This window comes from Acipenser ruthenus, chromosome 9 (genome assembly GCF_902713425.1).
Source record: "Acipenser ruthenus chromosome 9, fAciRut3.2 maternal haplotype, whole genome shotgun sequence".
Lineage (NCBI taxonomy): Eukaryota > Metazoa > Chordata > Actinopteri > Acipenseriformes > Acipenseridae > Acipenser > Acipenser ruthenus.
In genome coordinates, this window is record NC_081197.1 from 42,538,170 (window position 1) to 42,557,377 (window position 19,208).

Below are 19,208 nucleotides of genomic sequence, written 5' to 3' on the forward strand. Positions count from 1 at the left end.
TGGTTAAAGAAATGGGCTTGTAACCAGGAGGTCCCCAGTTCAAATCCCACTGACTCATTGTGTGACCCTGAGCAAGTCACTTAACCTCCTTGTGCTCCGTCTTTCGGGTGAGACGTAATTGTAAGTGACTCTGCAGCTGATGCATAGTTCACACACCCTAGTCTCTGTAAGTCGCCTTGGATAAAGGCGTCTGCTAAATAAACAAATAATAATAATAATAATAATAATAATAATAATAATAATAATAATAATAATAATCTGCCCACTTTTTTACGGCCTGTTAACCCGACTGGAATGGGGCATGTTCTCCAGGTATATCCTGGGTCCCTTGATTAAAGTCAATAATGCATCCATCCACTGTGCAGAATTGTGTGACACCTCCCGAGACACCCTCTGGCACCTTGTGGCTTCATGGCTGGAATCAGGGTAACGGTGGCCCAAACAGCTGATCGGTATAGGTCCTAATAAAGTGGCTAGGCAGTGTGTGTATAGTGTTTTTATAAAGGTTTGGAAAGTCCCATTTCACAAGGTAATTCATAGATAGAAATTATTAACAGGGCTGAATGCATCACACAACACTGTCCATTACACTTGCTTGAGCTTCCTTAATAACTAGATCTCAGCCCTCATCTTAAATAGAATATATACTATAGAAAAATGAATGTATAGGTTGGTACAGATTGTAGGATGATGGTAAACAGCGTACCATACACATAAAAACAGAACAAACTATATGCATGCAATGGGCATATTGTATCACTGAAATCTGCAAGATCAGAACAGAGGGGACCATTTGACTTGCATCCTCTGCCATGTTCAGGTGAATGCATTATTTAGTTTTATTCAGGGTTTTATTCAGTGCTGAAAACTGGAGTGCAAGCGTAACAGCTTTGTTGTTCCTACAGTAGAACGGAGCTTAGTTACCTTTTCTGTTGGCTGCTAGTATTCCCCTCCCCGGGGCCTATTAGACTCATGCCACTTGTAGATATGGGAGGAATGGAGACGCTGAGCCACATTTACATGCACCAGGGAATCAGCCTGTTGCTTTAATGTGATAGACACAGCTTAGAAAAGACTCTAAGAGGCTTCTGGGCATTCTCTGGAGGGTGGCTTTGATGAATCCCACCTGAGAAGTCAATCCTTTTTTTTTTCCTGATTCTCAGTCAAGCTTTCAGCTTGTATTGATTGCCACCCTGGGCAATGCAGATAGGCGCTAGGGGTCTAAGTGGGTGAAAGTGGTTCTTTTCAGGCTCACTTCTTAATGCGAAACAATGGTTGTTCGAATAGTTTATACTGCATGTGTCCAGTTTTCCAGAGTTGCAAGAAATCAGGAATGTTGCTTGCTTGCCTGCACCCCGTGCTCCCTCTCCAATGATTCAGCCGTGTCGTGAGGGACACCCAAATGAACGCCAAGACATAAATGACAGAAATTTAGTAAGGCCCCCTCCTGATTGCAATCCAATTACAACCCCAGCCAAGCCAGATTTAGCTCTGCAAAACAGCTAGAACTGCTGCCCAAAATACAGGGACAGCTTTTTGAACCCTAAAACTAACCATGTAGTTTTATAGAGGATACCCAACTGCCAAGTGCCTATTACTTTCATTTCTAGTGACTTATGTAGTAATGGTTTTTGTGAGTTTTTTTTTTTTTTTTCCTCCCGGAAGTAGTCTCCAGTGATAAAAGGAATATGTTGATCTCACAGCAGAAATATGAGTCTAATGCATGCTAAAACACAGAATAAAAACAGTACAGTTATTTATATTAAGACAACTGAAGGAAATATGCAGACAGAATGGGTCCAGCATTCACCAACAAGATGTAACATACTGATTAAGAATTATCATAAACATGTGAAAGCTGTAATAAAAGCAAAAGGAGGACACACAAAACACTAAAGCAGGGGTGCCAATTATTTTATCATGAACTTATACTTTAAATGAAATAAGTTTGCTTTTTGATAAAGATTATTTGTTAAATTACTAGAAATTGTGTATTTTGTTTTAATAAAAATTAAATTAAATTGATTAAAGTTTACTAATTGCTTGTCCTAAATCTGTTACCTTAAATTATAGTATAATAAGTGTAGGGTGCCAATACTTTTCTCTGCGACCAATATCAGGACGTTTCGGACTACAAGTCCTTCATCGGCTGAATAAAAAAAACAGTGCTTTAAGAAGTTGAGTTTGTTTTTTATCAACTTCTTAAAGCACTGTTTTTAGTACCTGAAATATCCTTTTCTTTTTTTTTTTTTGGTACACAGCAGTTTTCCTTTTTCTCAAACTTTGTGTATATATATATATATATATATATATATATATATATATATATATATATACACACATACACACATACACACACACACACAGCTGAAAAAGGTATTTTGTCCGAACCGGGCTGAAATAAAATATATAAAAAATTGTGTACATCCCAATTTTTTTTGTACACTGCAGTTATACTTCCTTTCAAACACACACATTACATATATATATATATATATATATATATATATATATATATATATATATATATATATATATATATATATATACACACACACACACACAGTAATGTGAACCTGATGAAGACACGTTAGGTGTTGAAACACGTTGTTTGTTTGTCCCTGTTTTACGACCATGTTTTAAAAAAAATAGAGATTTTTTGATGAATACAAATGAGCAGAAGTTTCAGTGTTTTCTGCTTTGAACCTATATTCAAAAATCAATTTGTTAATCAAATGGATATCTGCACCTGAAACCACTGTATGTTTTTCGCTTCGTCAGTTCAATAATTAAATTGAAAATCTCTATTTGGCCGTGCAATTTTACATCAAGAAAATGATCTTTTTTGTTGTATCCGTATCTCTTAAATACTGTCATACAACACTGCATTTCAAATCTTGGTTAATTGCAGATAGTGAATGTAAAGTAAAATGCAGAGTACCTTGGTCTTCTCTAAATTACAGTGCTCAATCTGATTAGAATCCCATCTTGCTTTACAAATTCATAATCAGTGTTGCAAATATTTCATAATTTTCATTTAAATCAAAGGAATTATTTATAGTCTAGAAAACATGCTTCACTTCATTAGAGGAATTATATCCCCTCCTGTGGTGCTTAACAGTTTAAAAGCAGTATTATAAAAAGCCTCAATTTGTCAACGTGTAAATATTAAAACAATGTGGTTTTTGTAATGCTGATCATTTGGTTATTTGTGCATAGAAACAACAGTCCAACGGACGTCCCTAACATTGTACATTGTTTTTACCACTTCTTAGAACTGCTAAGAAATGTCTGTTGGTCCAAGGTGCAGTTAAACATTTATGTTGTGCAACACAGAAGCTGTATACAGTTAGTGGTGCCTCTGCCATATCCCTAAACCAGTTATAGTGAGGATAATAAATCACTAAAACAGCTGTATTTAACGTAATAGATGTTAGCTGGTGGTTCACAAGCCAGTAGACTTTAACGACTTTATGTAATTGTGTTGAAAACGTTTGCCATTTAGATCTAGGCTTCGGGGGTAGAGGTCGTACACGCATACCAGATCAAAAATCAATTGGAAGTTGCTTTAAGCTTGCTTGGAGAATCCTGTGACGAAACAGTTCCTTATTTCATTTAAATCATTTGACCTTTAAACTCTGCCAGTCTACATCAATTTAAAGTTGGTGGGGCTGGCTGAGTTGAAAGGTCACATTGCCGGGTTTTATCGACAAGCTCGAATCAGCTCAAAGCCAGGTAAAGACATATTTAAAAGAACAGTAAGTCAATATTGGAGCAACAGACCCATGAACCACTCAGAACTGAAATGTAATAAAGAAATACAAAAGTCATTTGAAGCAACTGTCTTGAACTATATGATTAGTATTGTTCTCCTTTTTGGGAGTATGTTGCCTGATAACCACCCTAGATAGATAATGTTCTCCTCATTAAAAATATAAAAAATTATAAGAAATGTCAATGAGCAATCTGTGCATTTGTACCCTAAATATGACCCATTTATCACCAATGCCTAATGACATCTGTTCTCTATTCTACCCCCGAAAAGTTTTTTGAATGGTGACTGCCAAGGCTGGTAAGACTGGGGATGATGAACTATTTAGTGATAGCAACATATTTAGTAAGTAAGGGGTCTCAGTGAGGTAAAATGGCCACAAAATCTCCACCCCCAGTCGTTCTGTATATCATTTGTTGTATATTGTGATAATTTGTCAGTACTGTATATTTTACTGTATATAAAAACTGTATTAACAGTTAACATTACATAGTTATTTTTACATGTATATAGTTCATGCTATTTATATTTTAAGTTGATTGGTTAAAAAAAAAATAGTCCTGTGATAAAGTATGCTCCATATACTTTATTTTGAGATAAGCTTTAAAATATTAATAATTTTGTCCATATTTAATTCAACATTCGAACTTTGCTATCAAGGATTACCTTTTCCTGGAAAATGACTACATAATTCAGATGTTCTGACTCTGCATGTAATGTTTATTTAAAAAAAAAAAAAAGGGACTTACTTGACTGCAAATTCCAATTAACCTTTGTGCGCTAACCATCGTTTGCCCTAGCATGCTCTGCATCCCTTCATTTGAGCATGACTAAATCATTAAACACTTGAACACTAACCGATTCAAATAACACCACAAGTGGAAATGTTATTAGACAACATTTGAAGGACAAAGGGGATTATTACTTAAAACCACTGCCTTAAACTTAATAGCGTATTCCATCTACAGCGTTGCCCGATAAAGAGGGACAGCTTACGTGAGAGAACATAGCTCATACTCGTTTCTGCTTTTGTGCTTTAAAGAATGTAAGCAGGATACAATATTGAATATAAAAAACACTAAGGATTTACCACACCATACAGTCCTACCACAATAACTGCTGCACAGGAAGTTAATTAATTGTGTGTTGGAAGACATCACCAGAATCAAAGTTTGGGGCCAGAAACAACAACATATTGATTGAATGTTATCCATTTGTATAATAATTAAAAAATAGTATGTTTAAAAAAAAAAAAAATGAAATTATCGTTGACTAACGTTCTATTTGCAGGTCTTATCTCACTCAAACAACTTAATTTCTTATATAATTTCATCACATCTAAAGTCCCTTGCAGAAAGAGTAGTACTAAATGTTGACTGACAACTGCTTATAAAGGAGAAGATATCATCTCATCACTAACTATACTGGCAAGAATGGTGATAAGACACTTAGCTGAAAATCAGGTGCTGAGTCTGCATCCCAGTCCCCCCCTGTGCATCACCATGTGTCTACTGGAAACACCGGCTCCTGCCATGGCCTGCTGCAATATATTCTTTCTAAATGCGATAGAGTAAGGGAGTAGTCTTCTTCTGGTTTCTGCAAGCACACCACAGGGCTTCCTTTCATGTTTGTATGGCTGTCTTTACCAATAAAAGTTGGCTGTTCAACCAGCACCCCATGATTTGTTAATTCTGTCTTTGAAAAGAGAAATAAGCCAAACTCGTCTTTCTTTGGATGACAACAAAATAAAACCACAAGGTTTAGAACATCCCTGGGAAAGATCCCAACGAGTAAAACAAATTTCCTCGAAGATACAATTTCATTAAAGTAATTAAAATGTCCTTTCAGGTTTGTGCAACTTTGAAAATGGAAATGTAGTGCAAGGATACTGGTGTATACGAGTCTCTAGGCCGCCTGCAAAAGACAATGCCTGCAATGATCTCCAAACAATAATATTACAGAGAGGGGAAAGAAAGTACAGAAGCTTCATAAATTCAGCCGCAGACATAGTGGTTAAAAGGGGACTTTTCTGCTGAAATAAATAATTAGTAAGACTGGTAAATAATGATCTAAGCAGAAACAACAATAGAGAATGATAGAGGACACAAGTAATATGATTTTAAACTGGTAAGAAAATAAATGACAAGAAAATGCAGATGGTATAATTTATCCGTCTAATACATCACTTCTTGATTTGACAGAGAAATATACTGTATTGGCTACATGCAGCCGAGACAGTATATTCTCTCTGAAACCATTGATGCATGGTTCAGTATTTCTCAGGCTGCACGTACAGTACTACATGCCCAGAAAGCTACAGTAAAAAGGTCTGTAGCAGAAAATCCAAAATCAAGTTCATGGTCTTATACACATTGGTGTGGTCAGTACTGCAGAAACATCAAGTGAAAATCAGGCCACAATATGAATGTACAGGGCTAGAAAGGTGACCTTGGATTATTATTCTGCTCAAATTATGCTTGCAAGTAAAAAAAACAAAAACAGAAAAAATAAAAAATAAATGCTTTTAGGCTAATGGTTTAATAAAAAAAAAAAGAAATTCCAGTCCTGATGTTATGTGAATTTTCATATTGAATAATACACTTAAGTACAAAATGTCATCGTACCTTAAATGACTGTAATACAAGTGATTCATATCTTGTACCATAATCTTCCGTCTTTTGCTCAATTTGTAGCTATTAAGAGTAATATTTTAAAGGCACTTATACAACTAGAGTAAAACCCATGATCTAAAAAGCAGCAGATCTGAACATCTCTGTTAAAACACTGATATTAATACACAGTATGCAAATAAAATGTATGTGAGTGTCTCTTGTTTAATTCTCTCTGTAACTATGTAAAATACCTGGGATGTTGCTGTTTTAATGATTTAAATAAAGACAGTAAAGGAACTCCAAATAAAATTGTCAATTCGTTTTTTTTACAGGTAGTTTTTTATACTTATGACAAATACACAAAGCCTTTATCATATTTTGTAGTCTGTCAAGGCTGTCAAATGCTTTTATAATTTACAGTGCATACTGTGCAGTCATTTAGAAGCAGTGGCCATTCATTTTTTTATTGTTTTACTATCAACTACAGCAGTATGTGTTGCCAGTATAACATATTACCAGTAAAACAAAAACGCTACAGTGATCATACTTTTCATTTCTATTTTACTTGAGCTATATCAGAGCTTGACTATGTAATTTATTGTATAACGTCCCATTGCAGCAAAATGCCATACTGAGTCAACGTCAAGTTATAGGGGTGAAAGAAGATTGTGTCCTCACAGCTTAAACTACTAATAGTCTTGCTCAAAAGAGTCTGCTTTAATACAGCTGAAGCATTTATAATTTGATAAGCATTTTAGGTTTTTGGAATAGAGTTCTTGCTTTGAGTAAGTACAAAAGAACTGCTACTCGGACAGATTTAAAACATTGACACGTGAGTATATCGTTTAAGGAACTTACCAATACATTATCAAGAGCCACCTGTGATTTACAGTTAACTTAAAAATAAACTAGTTTCTCTGTGCTTGAAATAGCTACCCTCTCAATAAATACAGCAACGTAAATTCACAGGCAGACATACAGTATGGTAAGCTGGTAAGATTTATCTCTGACCTCTTGAGAACGTGAAGTGACATTGTTTTTTATCCAAAGAGTAGCTTGTTTAAATGAAAATCAATTCCCAACAAATGGGAATATACACTGTGATCTATTCCCCTGTAAATGTTCCGACACTAATGAGATTAGATGCTTGCTATAGATTTTAAGCGACACTATATCAGGAGTGTGGGGAGGTTAACCCTTTACCAATTCATTAGGTTTTACACTCCATTCACCGACTTTGATCGCTAAACAAGAAGCTGTAACACAATCATTTACAAGGGCAATATAAAAGCACCATGCTTAAAAAAAAAAAAAAAAGTTAATCGTACATTTAATATTCATACTAACAACATTCCCAAGAATACCTTTTGATTTTTTTTTCTCTTTGTCCACTTTATGTGCTTAGCTATTAGAGCCCCTCCTGAGCCCAATGCTCCATGTTGCATCAATAATCTATACAGGGTCAGATAGGGTTCCTATGACCTGTAACACAGGAAGTAAATGAGGAAAAGAAACTGCTCAGCTAAGTCAAATCAGAGTTGATATAATTATTTTTTTTTCCCTAAAATCAATACTAATTCATGGGAGAAAAAAGGAACAAAATATGCCAATTAGGCAGGGTGCAATGTTTTATTTATTATGTATTATAATTTTAGATTTCTTATTTTTCTTTTTTTTCTCGATTTTGAAACTAGTGCAAGGACACATTGTCATATATATATATATATATATATATATATATATATATATATATATATATATATATATATATATATATACACACACATACACACACACACACACATTTTAACAGTATAAAACTACCAAGAAACTATTGAATACAATAATTGAAAATGATTCCAGGTACAAAGATATAGAGCATAGCTCAAGCCGACTCAAGTTGAAACTGGGGGCCAGTGTCTCAGAGTGCGAGACAGGGATATGAGCAGCTTCAAGTTTGTCAAACCTACTTTTATTCACCAGGCAAATCATACATGGTCAACAGAAACATATGGTAGTCAATCTATACGTGTGGTGGTCTGTTATGTATGTTTAACTGTATAAAACAATGTTTATGAACCTGGTGATATCCTATAATATCACCTAAAGTGATATGCCATCCAGCAACAAAATCCTTGATTCTACCATTTCAGTCAGGCTTTAAATATAGTGCACATAATGACAGATTGTTTATTAAATAAACAAGTATCACCAGCTTGTCATTTCTATTCTTTACAAAAACAAAGTCCTTTGAATACAATATTATTGTTTCTGGACTTCTTGCCCTCATTCAATCAGTCACAATCACAGAACAAAGCCTTCAATCTGACTTCATCAAGTGGCTCCATTATTAGTCATCATAGGAACAGACTCAGCATCTCTTTCATACAATAGTGTTAGCATTCTTAGACAACCTTGCTCCTCTGTTCCCCAGGCTTGTGTCAGTAATCAGATTCATGTAAAATAAATTCATCATTACACTGTACTATACATTTCATGATCTGTTGAAAATAATTTCCTTTGTATATAGTAACACCTGTCTGCACTATAGAATGTGTACAGTGTTGTGCACAATGCATTAATGCTAACATTAGTTTTACTACCCTTAATTAGCTTAATTACAATACTGTATGTGGCCACTTTGATGCTGAAATAAGTGCCAAAAAAATATGTTTTTCTGACTTCTAGCAATAACCATAAGGCCTCTGGTCTTAACAGTATTGCAAACCGAGGTGCTTCATTTATCACCAGGTGTATTTCCAATTGATATGACAGAAGCGTTTAAAAAGACTATGAGAAAATAGTAAAGTTAGATTTGAATGATAAACTATACACAGAAATGCCCTTTCCCCAAACAGAGCCTCAGGAGTAGTTGAAACAGAGTGCACTGGCCACACAAGATAGCAATAGATGCAATGAACATCATGAAACAGACATCCATGCCAAGAAGCATCTTGATAGCTTGGTGCAGTGTGACAGAAAATGACAAGACAGATTGTGAAGCATTCTCAAAAACATTGTAGATATACTCACAAATACTCAGGGGGACTTTGTGACTCACCAGACATTATCTTGCAGGCAATGAAAGGGAATGGACATCAACATAAACAAAAATAATGCTGGCACTAAAATCCTGTTTTACAATTAGAAGTTATAATAATATATATGTATTTTTGTTCTTCTGGAAACCTACATTTTATGGTACTAAGGTTTTACTGTCCTTTTCTGGGGATGTATGGAGGCAGTATGAATGTCCGTTGAACTTTCTGTCTGCTTGTTTACATTTTATGCATATCTAGAGAACAACTTATCCCAGTTATAATTAAACTTGACATTCTTTTGCCCCAGTTATTATGAATATGTCCGTCCATATGTAACACTAACATTTTACATGCATCTAGAGAAGTTCTTATTCATGTGTGATAAAACAAGTCATTTAGAAAAATCATAATTGAAAGCAAACTTAAACCCAATGTCTTGGTTCTATGTTGTTGATTCATGCAGCCAGTTATACTGGCAGGCCAGTAGTACTACCAATCCTTATTTGCATAAAAAAAAACTGAAATTCTACCTATGACATTGCAAATGACATGCTTTGAACAACCCATCAACATAGAAAACCCAGCAAAAAACAACCCCTGTATTCTGAATGGTGAGAATGACTACTGCTTTGAGTGCTTTTGATACTTACAGAGAGCTCTCAGCATGAAGAGGATTATTTTGTGCACTACAAGTGTCTAACTGGCCCCAAGATTTTTCTGATCATTATTTATAAAGAGGCTTTTATCACTGCATGTAGCTCTAACAGCTTGAAACACAATTCAACTTTAAGCTGGGCCGTACAATATTCTCCAGTCTGCCTCAACTATTATAAACGGAATTAGTTTGTTTTGTGGCGCTTACACGTAGTACAGTAGTGTGATTTTGTATACAAAAATAAATGTATTGGCTGTGCACATACTGTACAGCGGCAGAACAAAAAAATGAGAACTCTTAATATTGAGTATGAGGTCCTCCAGGCAGCCAGAAAGCCACTGATTACTTGGCGACATGACCAGGTGCTGCAATGTTTGGCCTTAGCATTGGAAGACAAGCGTAACATGACCAATAAGTTGTCACCTGTTCCATCAAAACATTACACACAAAAGACAACATTCCTCCGCCCAGGAGAGCAACCATCAAGAAAAGGTGTTAAAACCAATCCTCGCCCAGGACAACTGGAAGCTGCTAGAGACTGGAAAATGCTGGCAGATGTTGGTCAACGGCTTATTTTTCCACCTGAGATTGCCACCACTAACCTTCGACCAGATATTGTCTTGTGGTCTGGATCAGCACGCCTTGTTCACCTGGTAGAATTAACAGTGCCATGGGAGGATGCTGTAGATGAGGCGTATGAGAGGAAGAAACTGCGGTATGCTCAGCTAGCCACTGAAGCGGAACAGCGAGGATGGAGAGTTCGGGTTTACCCAGTGGAAGTGGGTTGTCGAGGATTTGTGGCACACTCTACAACCCGGTTTCTCAGAGACGTCGGATTCAGTGGCCAAGAGTTGCGTCGCACAGTGAAGAACTTATCTGAAGCAGCAGAGAGGAGCAGCAACTGGCTGTGGTTGAGACAGAAAGATTCTGGCTGGGGATCTCAAGAACAATAGAAAGAAAGAAACGCTGATGTACAGGTAAGTAAGCTGGGCTGAGTTGAGTGGGGGACGGAGGGGGGTGATGCTGGGACGCCAGAATCACCGTCGAGCCCTCTTGAGGTGTCGTGGGCTAGTCGACGAAACACTGAGGATGGAAGGTGCCCACTTGAAAACCCCAGAGATGTACCCTACTTAGCTCAATCCAGACGGTTGTCATGCTGATGCGCTGGGGAGGCCGCACTGTGGTTGATCCCTGGAGCCAGCATCGCAGCCGTTGTGTGTGCTGATGCGCCAGGGAGGCAAAATAAGCTGATCCCTGGAGCCAGCATTACACTTCAGCCATTAACACCAGACAGAAGGATATCTACATCATCATATGGAAGGAAACGTAAATGGATGGAGACACATATGGATCACTTAGTTTACTGTAAAGCTACGTCTTAGTTGGTGCTTATCTTGGCGAGAGCCGAGTTCAAATCAGCATGAAGTTTTAACATCTACTCTCGTGTAATGGAAATCATTCAGTGCAAAAAGTCTCTGCAGTTTAAATGAACTATTCTGGAAATATATTTGAACATTTTTGGCCCCATAGTAGTGCATACACCCTGGTTGATACCTTGGTGTTATATTGAATTTTCCACTATGAGTGTTGATTGGTGCTTACGCAACATTTTCCACATTAGTTAGTAAAATCGTAATATAAATACTCTTACTTATGTCCCAGTTGTTTACACTCACAAAGACTCATGATGGTCCAGTATAACTCAAATCATTTGCCCTAATATTTACACTAGACTGCCTCCTAATCACAAAATCTGACCAATCAATAACGTAGCTTTATTGTGTCACAGGCTCTGTGACTCGGTGACATACTTTTGAAAACCACTGGGATCTGAAGCTTTTCTTGGAATGCCTCCTCTCCCTCTTCTATTTACTTTACAAGAGTTATAAAAACCCCAGGAGTGAAAAGAACAGACTGTCGTAGGCCCATACACGCTATAAGACTGTTTTTTTTTTTGTTTGTTTGTTTTGTTTTTAAAAGACAGGGTACACTATTAAGGATATTGTCTACAACAGCACATCTTAAATGGAAAAAAAAAAAAAAACTATCTCCTGACAATGAAATATAATTAGCACAGCATGAAAAAGTTGGTCGCACTGACATACATCTATAAAATCTGATAACAAATCCACAGGTTCATCCAAACTGGATAGGCTAGTTAATGAGATCCAAAGTTTCAGACGTGAGAGAGAGAACACAAAGACAAGTTGGGGTAGGTTCAGGGCAAATAGGGAAGCTTTTGGTCACATTGTCTGTAACTAGGGAGAGCTATATTAAAATCTCTAGAACTCAAAAACATTTTTTTTTTTTTGTAAGTAGGTCCACTTATTTTTGAGTGCTCCAGATTTAACTTAACAGCATCATTTAGTTCCTGTGAGGAGGATCTGTGTTAACTGGATTTCTAACTTGAAATGGATTTTGTCTCTGAGCAGAAAAGAAAGCCTGGTGAATCTAACGATGGAGGAGAGGACTGACCTATTGTGCTGTTCTACCAGAGACTTTTCAAAGTGAAGAAAAACTAATTAATTTGAAATTAAAAGTTCAACTGCCCAATCATATAAAAAATGGTTGTCCTGCCCACTGATGTTATACAAGTGACTCCTAGCATGGTGGTTCTCCCTCTCTCCAGTAGCTGGAAATAAGTCTGAACATGTTTTCAAATGTTACCACATTTTGTATGTGGCTTATCTGTATTCTGGACTGTTGAGCTGTACTGGACTGTAAAGAACATGTATAAATAAATAAATCCATAAAACTAAAACCATAAAATGTGTACAATCTTTATATGCAAGTGGTTTGTCATTAATTATTTTAATTAATTATTTGTTTATTTAGCAGACGCCTTTATCCAAGGCGACTTACAGAGACTAGGGTGTGTGAATTATGCATCAGCTGCAGAGTCACTTACAATTACGTCTCACCCGAAAGACGGAGCACAAGGAGGTTAAGTGACTTGCTCAGGGTCACACAATGAGTCAGTGGTTGAGTTGGGATTTGAACCGGGGACCTTCTGGTTACAAGCCAGTTTCTTTAACCACTGGACCACACAGCCTCCTATAGGGCTAAAGAGGTACTGTTGACCTCTTATTTCTTCATAGTTTCCATCTTTAAAAATGAATTCTTGCAAAGTTCTGAAACAAGCATTCCTGGGTTATAGATGAGCGTTTGAAGGACTTGTGGTAAAATAATTGACTTGGTAATCAGTCTCCTTCACAGTTTAATAATTCTCTGTGCAGGTGGGGCACCACCACTATATAAAGACTTTAATCAGTTGACAGCAAGTCACAATCCATCACAAGACTCATTCAAAAACATGTCAAAAAAATCGATATCTGTTGTGCCCATATAATTAAGTCGGATTTCAAGAACATTGTGTCGCACGCAGTTGTACCTGTAATTTAGATATCCGAAGATTACATGAAATACCTTTTTCTATAAAACTGGAAAAAGCAGATGGAGACTGATTACCAAGTCAATTATTTCACCACAAGTCCTTCAAAACATTCATCTATAACCCATGAATACTTGTTTCAGAACTTTGCAAGAATTTTCTTCTGTGGAGCACAACATATGAATATGCTGGGTTATTTCTACAATAATCCAGCCAAAAGGAATGAAGGTGTTTAATGGAACAGGTGGAAAAAGCATCACAGGGAATACTTGTGCACAATGTATTCAATATGCTTGGCTATGGGTATTAAAATCTGAAAATATGTTGAATGAAATACATGCCCCTCTCTAGTACACCAATTAAAGTGCTTTTGTGTTCTTTTCGTACAGCTAAGGCCAAACGTTTTTGTATCACCCTATAGAATTAACTCATTTTGCTTCATAAACCTGCAGAATAATGTTACGTTAACATATTATGTAGGACGATTGAAACACATTGCCAGTAGGACTTAGATCAGAGACTTTCCATCGTCATTTTAACAATTTGTTGTATCATTATTTGAAGAAGCCCTGTGTATGTATGTGATGTTGTGTAAAGTTTTAAATGTGTTTTATGTTTTATGTGATTGTAATTTGCGGCTGTACTGGACGCCTTTGTAAACGAGCTATATGGCTTTTCCAATAAAATTAGAATTAATTATATATATATATATATAAAAATAATTACATACCGCTTTGTAGTTTTCCATATACTTAACATGACATACTGTACTACTATTATGGCTTCCGGTAGACTTTTGCAATATGAATTTTGGTTGATTAAATGTTAAATAAAATTATGTTAATACAGTTTTATTAATTCTCCAAATCAGAAACACAATAAATCATTACTGTACCTTTTTGATTTAGGTTCTCTTCTTTGATCCGTTTCACTGCCTCTTGGCCCTCGTTTTCTGAATTTCCAGCTAAAAAGGAAGAAAACCGGTTAACAGCCAGAGGAACTCAATCTGCCTTGAGTAATGATTCTCTCCCTAGAAGCTGACAGGTGATCATTTACATTTCAATTAGCACCACTTCCTTAGCACTTTGACATCCAAATCATTTCCTATAGTTTAAAAATATATTAAAATATGTTGTTTGCAAATTTCTAAAACTTACAGATTGGACAACACTAGTAATGGAAATAATAAAAAATAATAATTAAAAAACAGCTGTGCACCAACTGTAAACACAATTAGGTCAATTCTGTCTGCAAAAATAAAGGGGGGGGGGAGGATTAGGACAGTTCATATTTTAATGATTTAAATGACATTGGTATTTAGATCTCCTACTGTGCAGATAAATTGATGTGGCCTATGGTTAGTGAAATGGTTAATATTTACTTGATAAGTTGACAGAATCATATAAAACAGTTGTGTACCAATTGTAAAGACAGTAGCCTAAAGTGTGCAGAGAGCATCATTGATATGACCAGAGGACACAACGTGGCAGTGAAATGTTATTTTTTTACTGGACAGCACTGGTAATGTAAATTAACTGTAAAGAAATGGTGTGATCTTTAATGACCAAGAAAGACATCCTGAAAGTAAGGCATGAAAACAGAGCTTTAAATTACTAGGGAATCAGATATGTTGTTTCTTTTCTTTCTTTTTTTTAATGAAAATACATTTTAAAACTGCATGTGAGACCTACATATCACCAAATTACTTAGCTACAACAATGTCAAAATCTAGTTATTTTGTGTTTTGTATTTTTCACTCCTGTAAAGTAACTTGCTTGAAGCTGATAAATGACAAACACGCTGTAACAATCACATCGATTGTACTGTTTATCACTCAAGCAGATTTCTTCGGACTATACCACAACACACAGTCTCATTTTCCAGCAGGAGTGTGAGGCAAGTGGTTTTCTGATGAAGTTAATAAAATTGCATGAATGGATTGACGTGACAATTCAGCGGTTGTCAACCAGCCATTCGTGGTACTTGTGCAGTGCAGCCATAGACAGGAAGTGCTTTTAACAGCCACAGGAAGATGAATCCCTCTCTTAAGAAGATTTAAGAGATATTTTAGAGAATTTCAGAAACACTTAATTTGGAACTCATTTCATCATAGCAGAGTCCATCTGTATCATGCAGGCCTCATGGCTGTATGCATCGAATACAGCCCTACTCTGTAGAAGAATAATGTACATGAAGGCATATATATATATATATATATATATATATATATATATATATATATATATATATATACTGCCTGGGTACTTTATCAGGGCTTGCCTACTCGATTGGCTTTGTAATTGCCTTGGTGCAAGGCATGTTTTCTGGTGTAACTGGATCCCTTGATTACACTAGAATGAATGCTGTAATTTACTTCGGCATCACTGCAGATCAAGTTGATCCAACACTGCTGCACTTGTACCCAGATGGCTACTTTTAAGACAATACAGCCATCCACCATACCATACCCCAGATGTCAATCCAATTCAGCATGTTTGGGACTTAAATGGCTTCCTCTCTGTACCAACTGAGTGAAATATTAATAACTGAATGGATTAATATCCCTCAAGATACCTTCCTGAAACTTGTGGAGACTATGCCATGTCGTGTCAAGGCTGTGATCAGGACAAATTGTGGCCTTACTCGATATTTGATACAGGTCCTAAAAAAGTGTCCAGACAGTTTATATATGCGTAAATAAATGAGGTCATTTTGGTTATGCTTTATTTTGCATTTATTGCATATGGAACGACCTGATTTACTGAAGTTCAGTTACATGTTAAAATACAGTTCATAGGTGTGCAATAGAGAACGACAAAACATGCCAGCCTGGATAGTGTTACATGTCATATCCAAATGGCTGTTTGAAGGGAGGTCTAATAGGTACAGAGTTATAGAGCAGCTTTTAGAAATCAGTGACAGATGGAAAGCAAACTTATTACACATTTACAAGGAATGAATAACACGTGACAACCAGTAGAAAAAATAGGATGCTATGTTCAAATCGTTAAATAAATAATCCAAATTACACCGCTAAGAAGATTCAGAGCTGATCTAAGAGAATTAATTCACAGAACACTGTAGGAAGGTACATGGAGTGCTGCGGTTACTGCACTCATGAAGATGGCGGTAGACAACCCCAGCCCCTTTGGGGCTCCGTGAGTTATTCGGTCAGTCCGATTGGAATAACTACAGTACAGTACAGTAACTGATTTCAAAATTTTAATGCTGACATATAAGTCTCTTCATGGGCTAGCTCCGACTTATCTGTCGGATCTTTTATCTTCTTACACTCCCACTCGCAACCTCCGCTCTGCTGATCTCAGACTGCTGTGTGTCCCGCCTGCTCGCCTGCGCTCTATGGGCGACAGGGCCTTCTGTTGCTATGCCCCCAAATTATGGAGCTCTATTCCACTAGAGATCAGGGACTCAGCTTCTTTGAGTGTTTTTAAAGCTAATTTAAAGACTTTTTTAGAAAGGCGTTTTTATGATTTTTATGATTGTTTCATTTCCTTGTGCTTTTTTATGTATAATCTGTTTATTTATTGCTGTACTATTAATTGTGAAGCACTTTGAGATGATTGCTTTTAAGGGCGCTATACAAAATAAAGTTTATTATTACTGCAGGAATGTTCATGTTGTATCCTCTATATATTCCTCAATGTTTACTCCCCAAACAAAACAAATCCATGTTATTAGAATGTGTTTTTACTGTACCTATTATAATGTGCATTCCAAGCCTTGCCAGATGCCTTGCAGTTTCATAACCAATCCCTTTGGCACCTCCCGTCACTATGGCAACTCTTCCATTTTGTTTGGGAAAGACTGTACAAAGAAAAAGAGAACTATTGATGTTACTTCTTACTGGAAATACCAAACATTTCAAAAGAGCAATAAATAATAACAAAAACAGGGGGCAGTCCAGGGAAGGACAGGCGATTGTCCATATTAGCAGACTAATCTCATATGCATACACTCGCCCACAAGTGAGTTTGTTTTGGGAATAAAAGAAATAAGTTATATAGTATATCATTCATACCATGATTATAGAGTTTTATAATGAATTCAGACACCCATAATACTTTGTAGACCTTCAGTGATCGACAAGCACCTTCACTGGGCCTCTACTTTTTTTTCTTGTCGCAGCATGACATTTCTGAGGTGTATACAACAATAAATAAAATGATATATTATTATATTATGGGGTAATCTTTTCAATTTAAATCATGTAAATATAAACAGTGGCAGATTAAAAAAAAAACACTGGAATTTAGATTAAGCTTACGAAAGACATCACTCCAACAGGATATGAGAGTCTCGACTTTTTTTTTTTTTTTTTTTTTTAGAGGGGACCCAAGAGTGGAATATTAAGCAAAACAAGAGAGTAACTGCATACAAAATGTGAATCAGCAAGATGGTTTGGTATATCCTTTAGTAGCTGTAGTGTCCTTACCCCAACATAAATAATTAAATCAGTCAACACAACTGTAGCCACCAGTGAAAGCACATGCTATCAGTCCATTAGTGCAAGTACCCGTTATCTAAAGTTTTATAGTGACAAGACTTTAACTCGACAGTTATATAGAGCACTGGCACAAATCATTGAAACAACAAATGACAATGACTGGTGGTGGGGGTTTTATTGCTTATTTTTCCTCACCCATATCCCTTACTTATTATTTTGGTATCCCTGGCTAGATAATCGTATCCTCTAAATATCTGAATGAGCAAGGCATCTCAGTAGAATAGTACCTCAAAATGTTCTCCTTTTTCTAGGAAAGCAGTAGAACTGGGGTTGTGGAGTTTGTTGCTCACTAAATATCTTCATATCCCTGAACACATAATTGCCTCTTTAAAATATGCTAACGATTTTAATGAGTAACCTATCTCACACGTTCAGTGGTACCCTAAACATGATTAATTTACTACCAATACTGAATGACTGGGAGGAGCATTCGTTCTTTGTTTTACCCAAAAACACTATTTTCCAGAGTGGCGAGTCAAGACTGGTACAATATTTAATGTTGTGTTGTCCTTGGCAATCCTTTGCCAGACACCTACTGTATAGTTTCTACTCAGAGCAAGGACATGTTAATCACATTACAACAACAGAATGCCAAGAACTTCAAGTGCATTTTTCAGAGAGCGCTTAAGTGTTCTTACAATCAATGAACAGCAGCAATAATGCAGTAGTTATTGGACTGTGTTGTACATACCAGTGATTAAACTTTTAATATATCTATAAATATTCTATTGTGATGATTTTCAAAGAATGGGGCATGAATTAAAATTCAACTTTAAGTAGTCCTACAGAACGTAGTCTAAAGACCACTTTTATTTTTATAATACTGCTCAGGGGTGTGCAATTCGTATCACCCGACAAGATTTGTGTGAGGGACAACAAGTTTTGCCATTATACTTTGCCTGTCGGACAAGAAGTTTTAATTTATTTATTTGTCCTATGTTCGTTCTGTTGCTTTCTAGAAATACACTCTGGGTATATTAATAGAGAGCCAAGCAAGTTTCTGAAAACTGAATTGCATAAATCTAGAAGCACATACATTTTAAAAAGTGTTTAGGTCCCACCCCTATCTTCTGATTGGCTAGCTGTGGAAGAAGCTTATCTTCTATTGGTTACAAAGAAAACTAGAAATGGCTGCCAAGAGAGACTCTGGCAACGCACAGACTAATATTTTAAACTTAAGGTATTATTTACGTTTTTTTTGTAAATTAGCAA

General features: G+C 36.2%; 1 protein-coding gene across 5 annotated transcripts in view; it reads right to left on the reverse strand.

Annotated features, from left to right (window-relative positions):
• LOC131696472 (dehydrogenase/reductase SDR family member on chromosome X-like) overlaps positions 1–19,208 on the reverse strand; it is a 56,992-nt gene that overhangs the window by 24,698 nt on the left and 13,086 nt on the right. For 4 of the 5 annotated variants that reach the window (XM_034009010.3, XM_059030023.1, XM_034009008.3 and 1 more), the window contains exons 2-3: positions 17,189–17,296; positions 14,367–14,435 (exon numbers count right to left, since the gene is read on the reverse strand). In XM_034009010.3, the coding sequence (XP_033864901.2) occupies positions 14,367–14,435; positions 17,189–17,296 (177 nt within the window). The remainder of the gene's footprint in view (positions 1–14,366; positions 14,436–17,188; positions 17,297–19,208) is intronic. The other variant, XM_034009012.3, reaches the window with a different exon arrangement.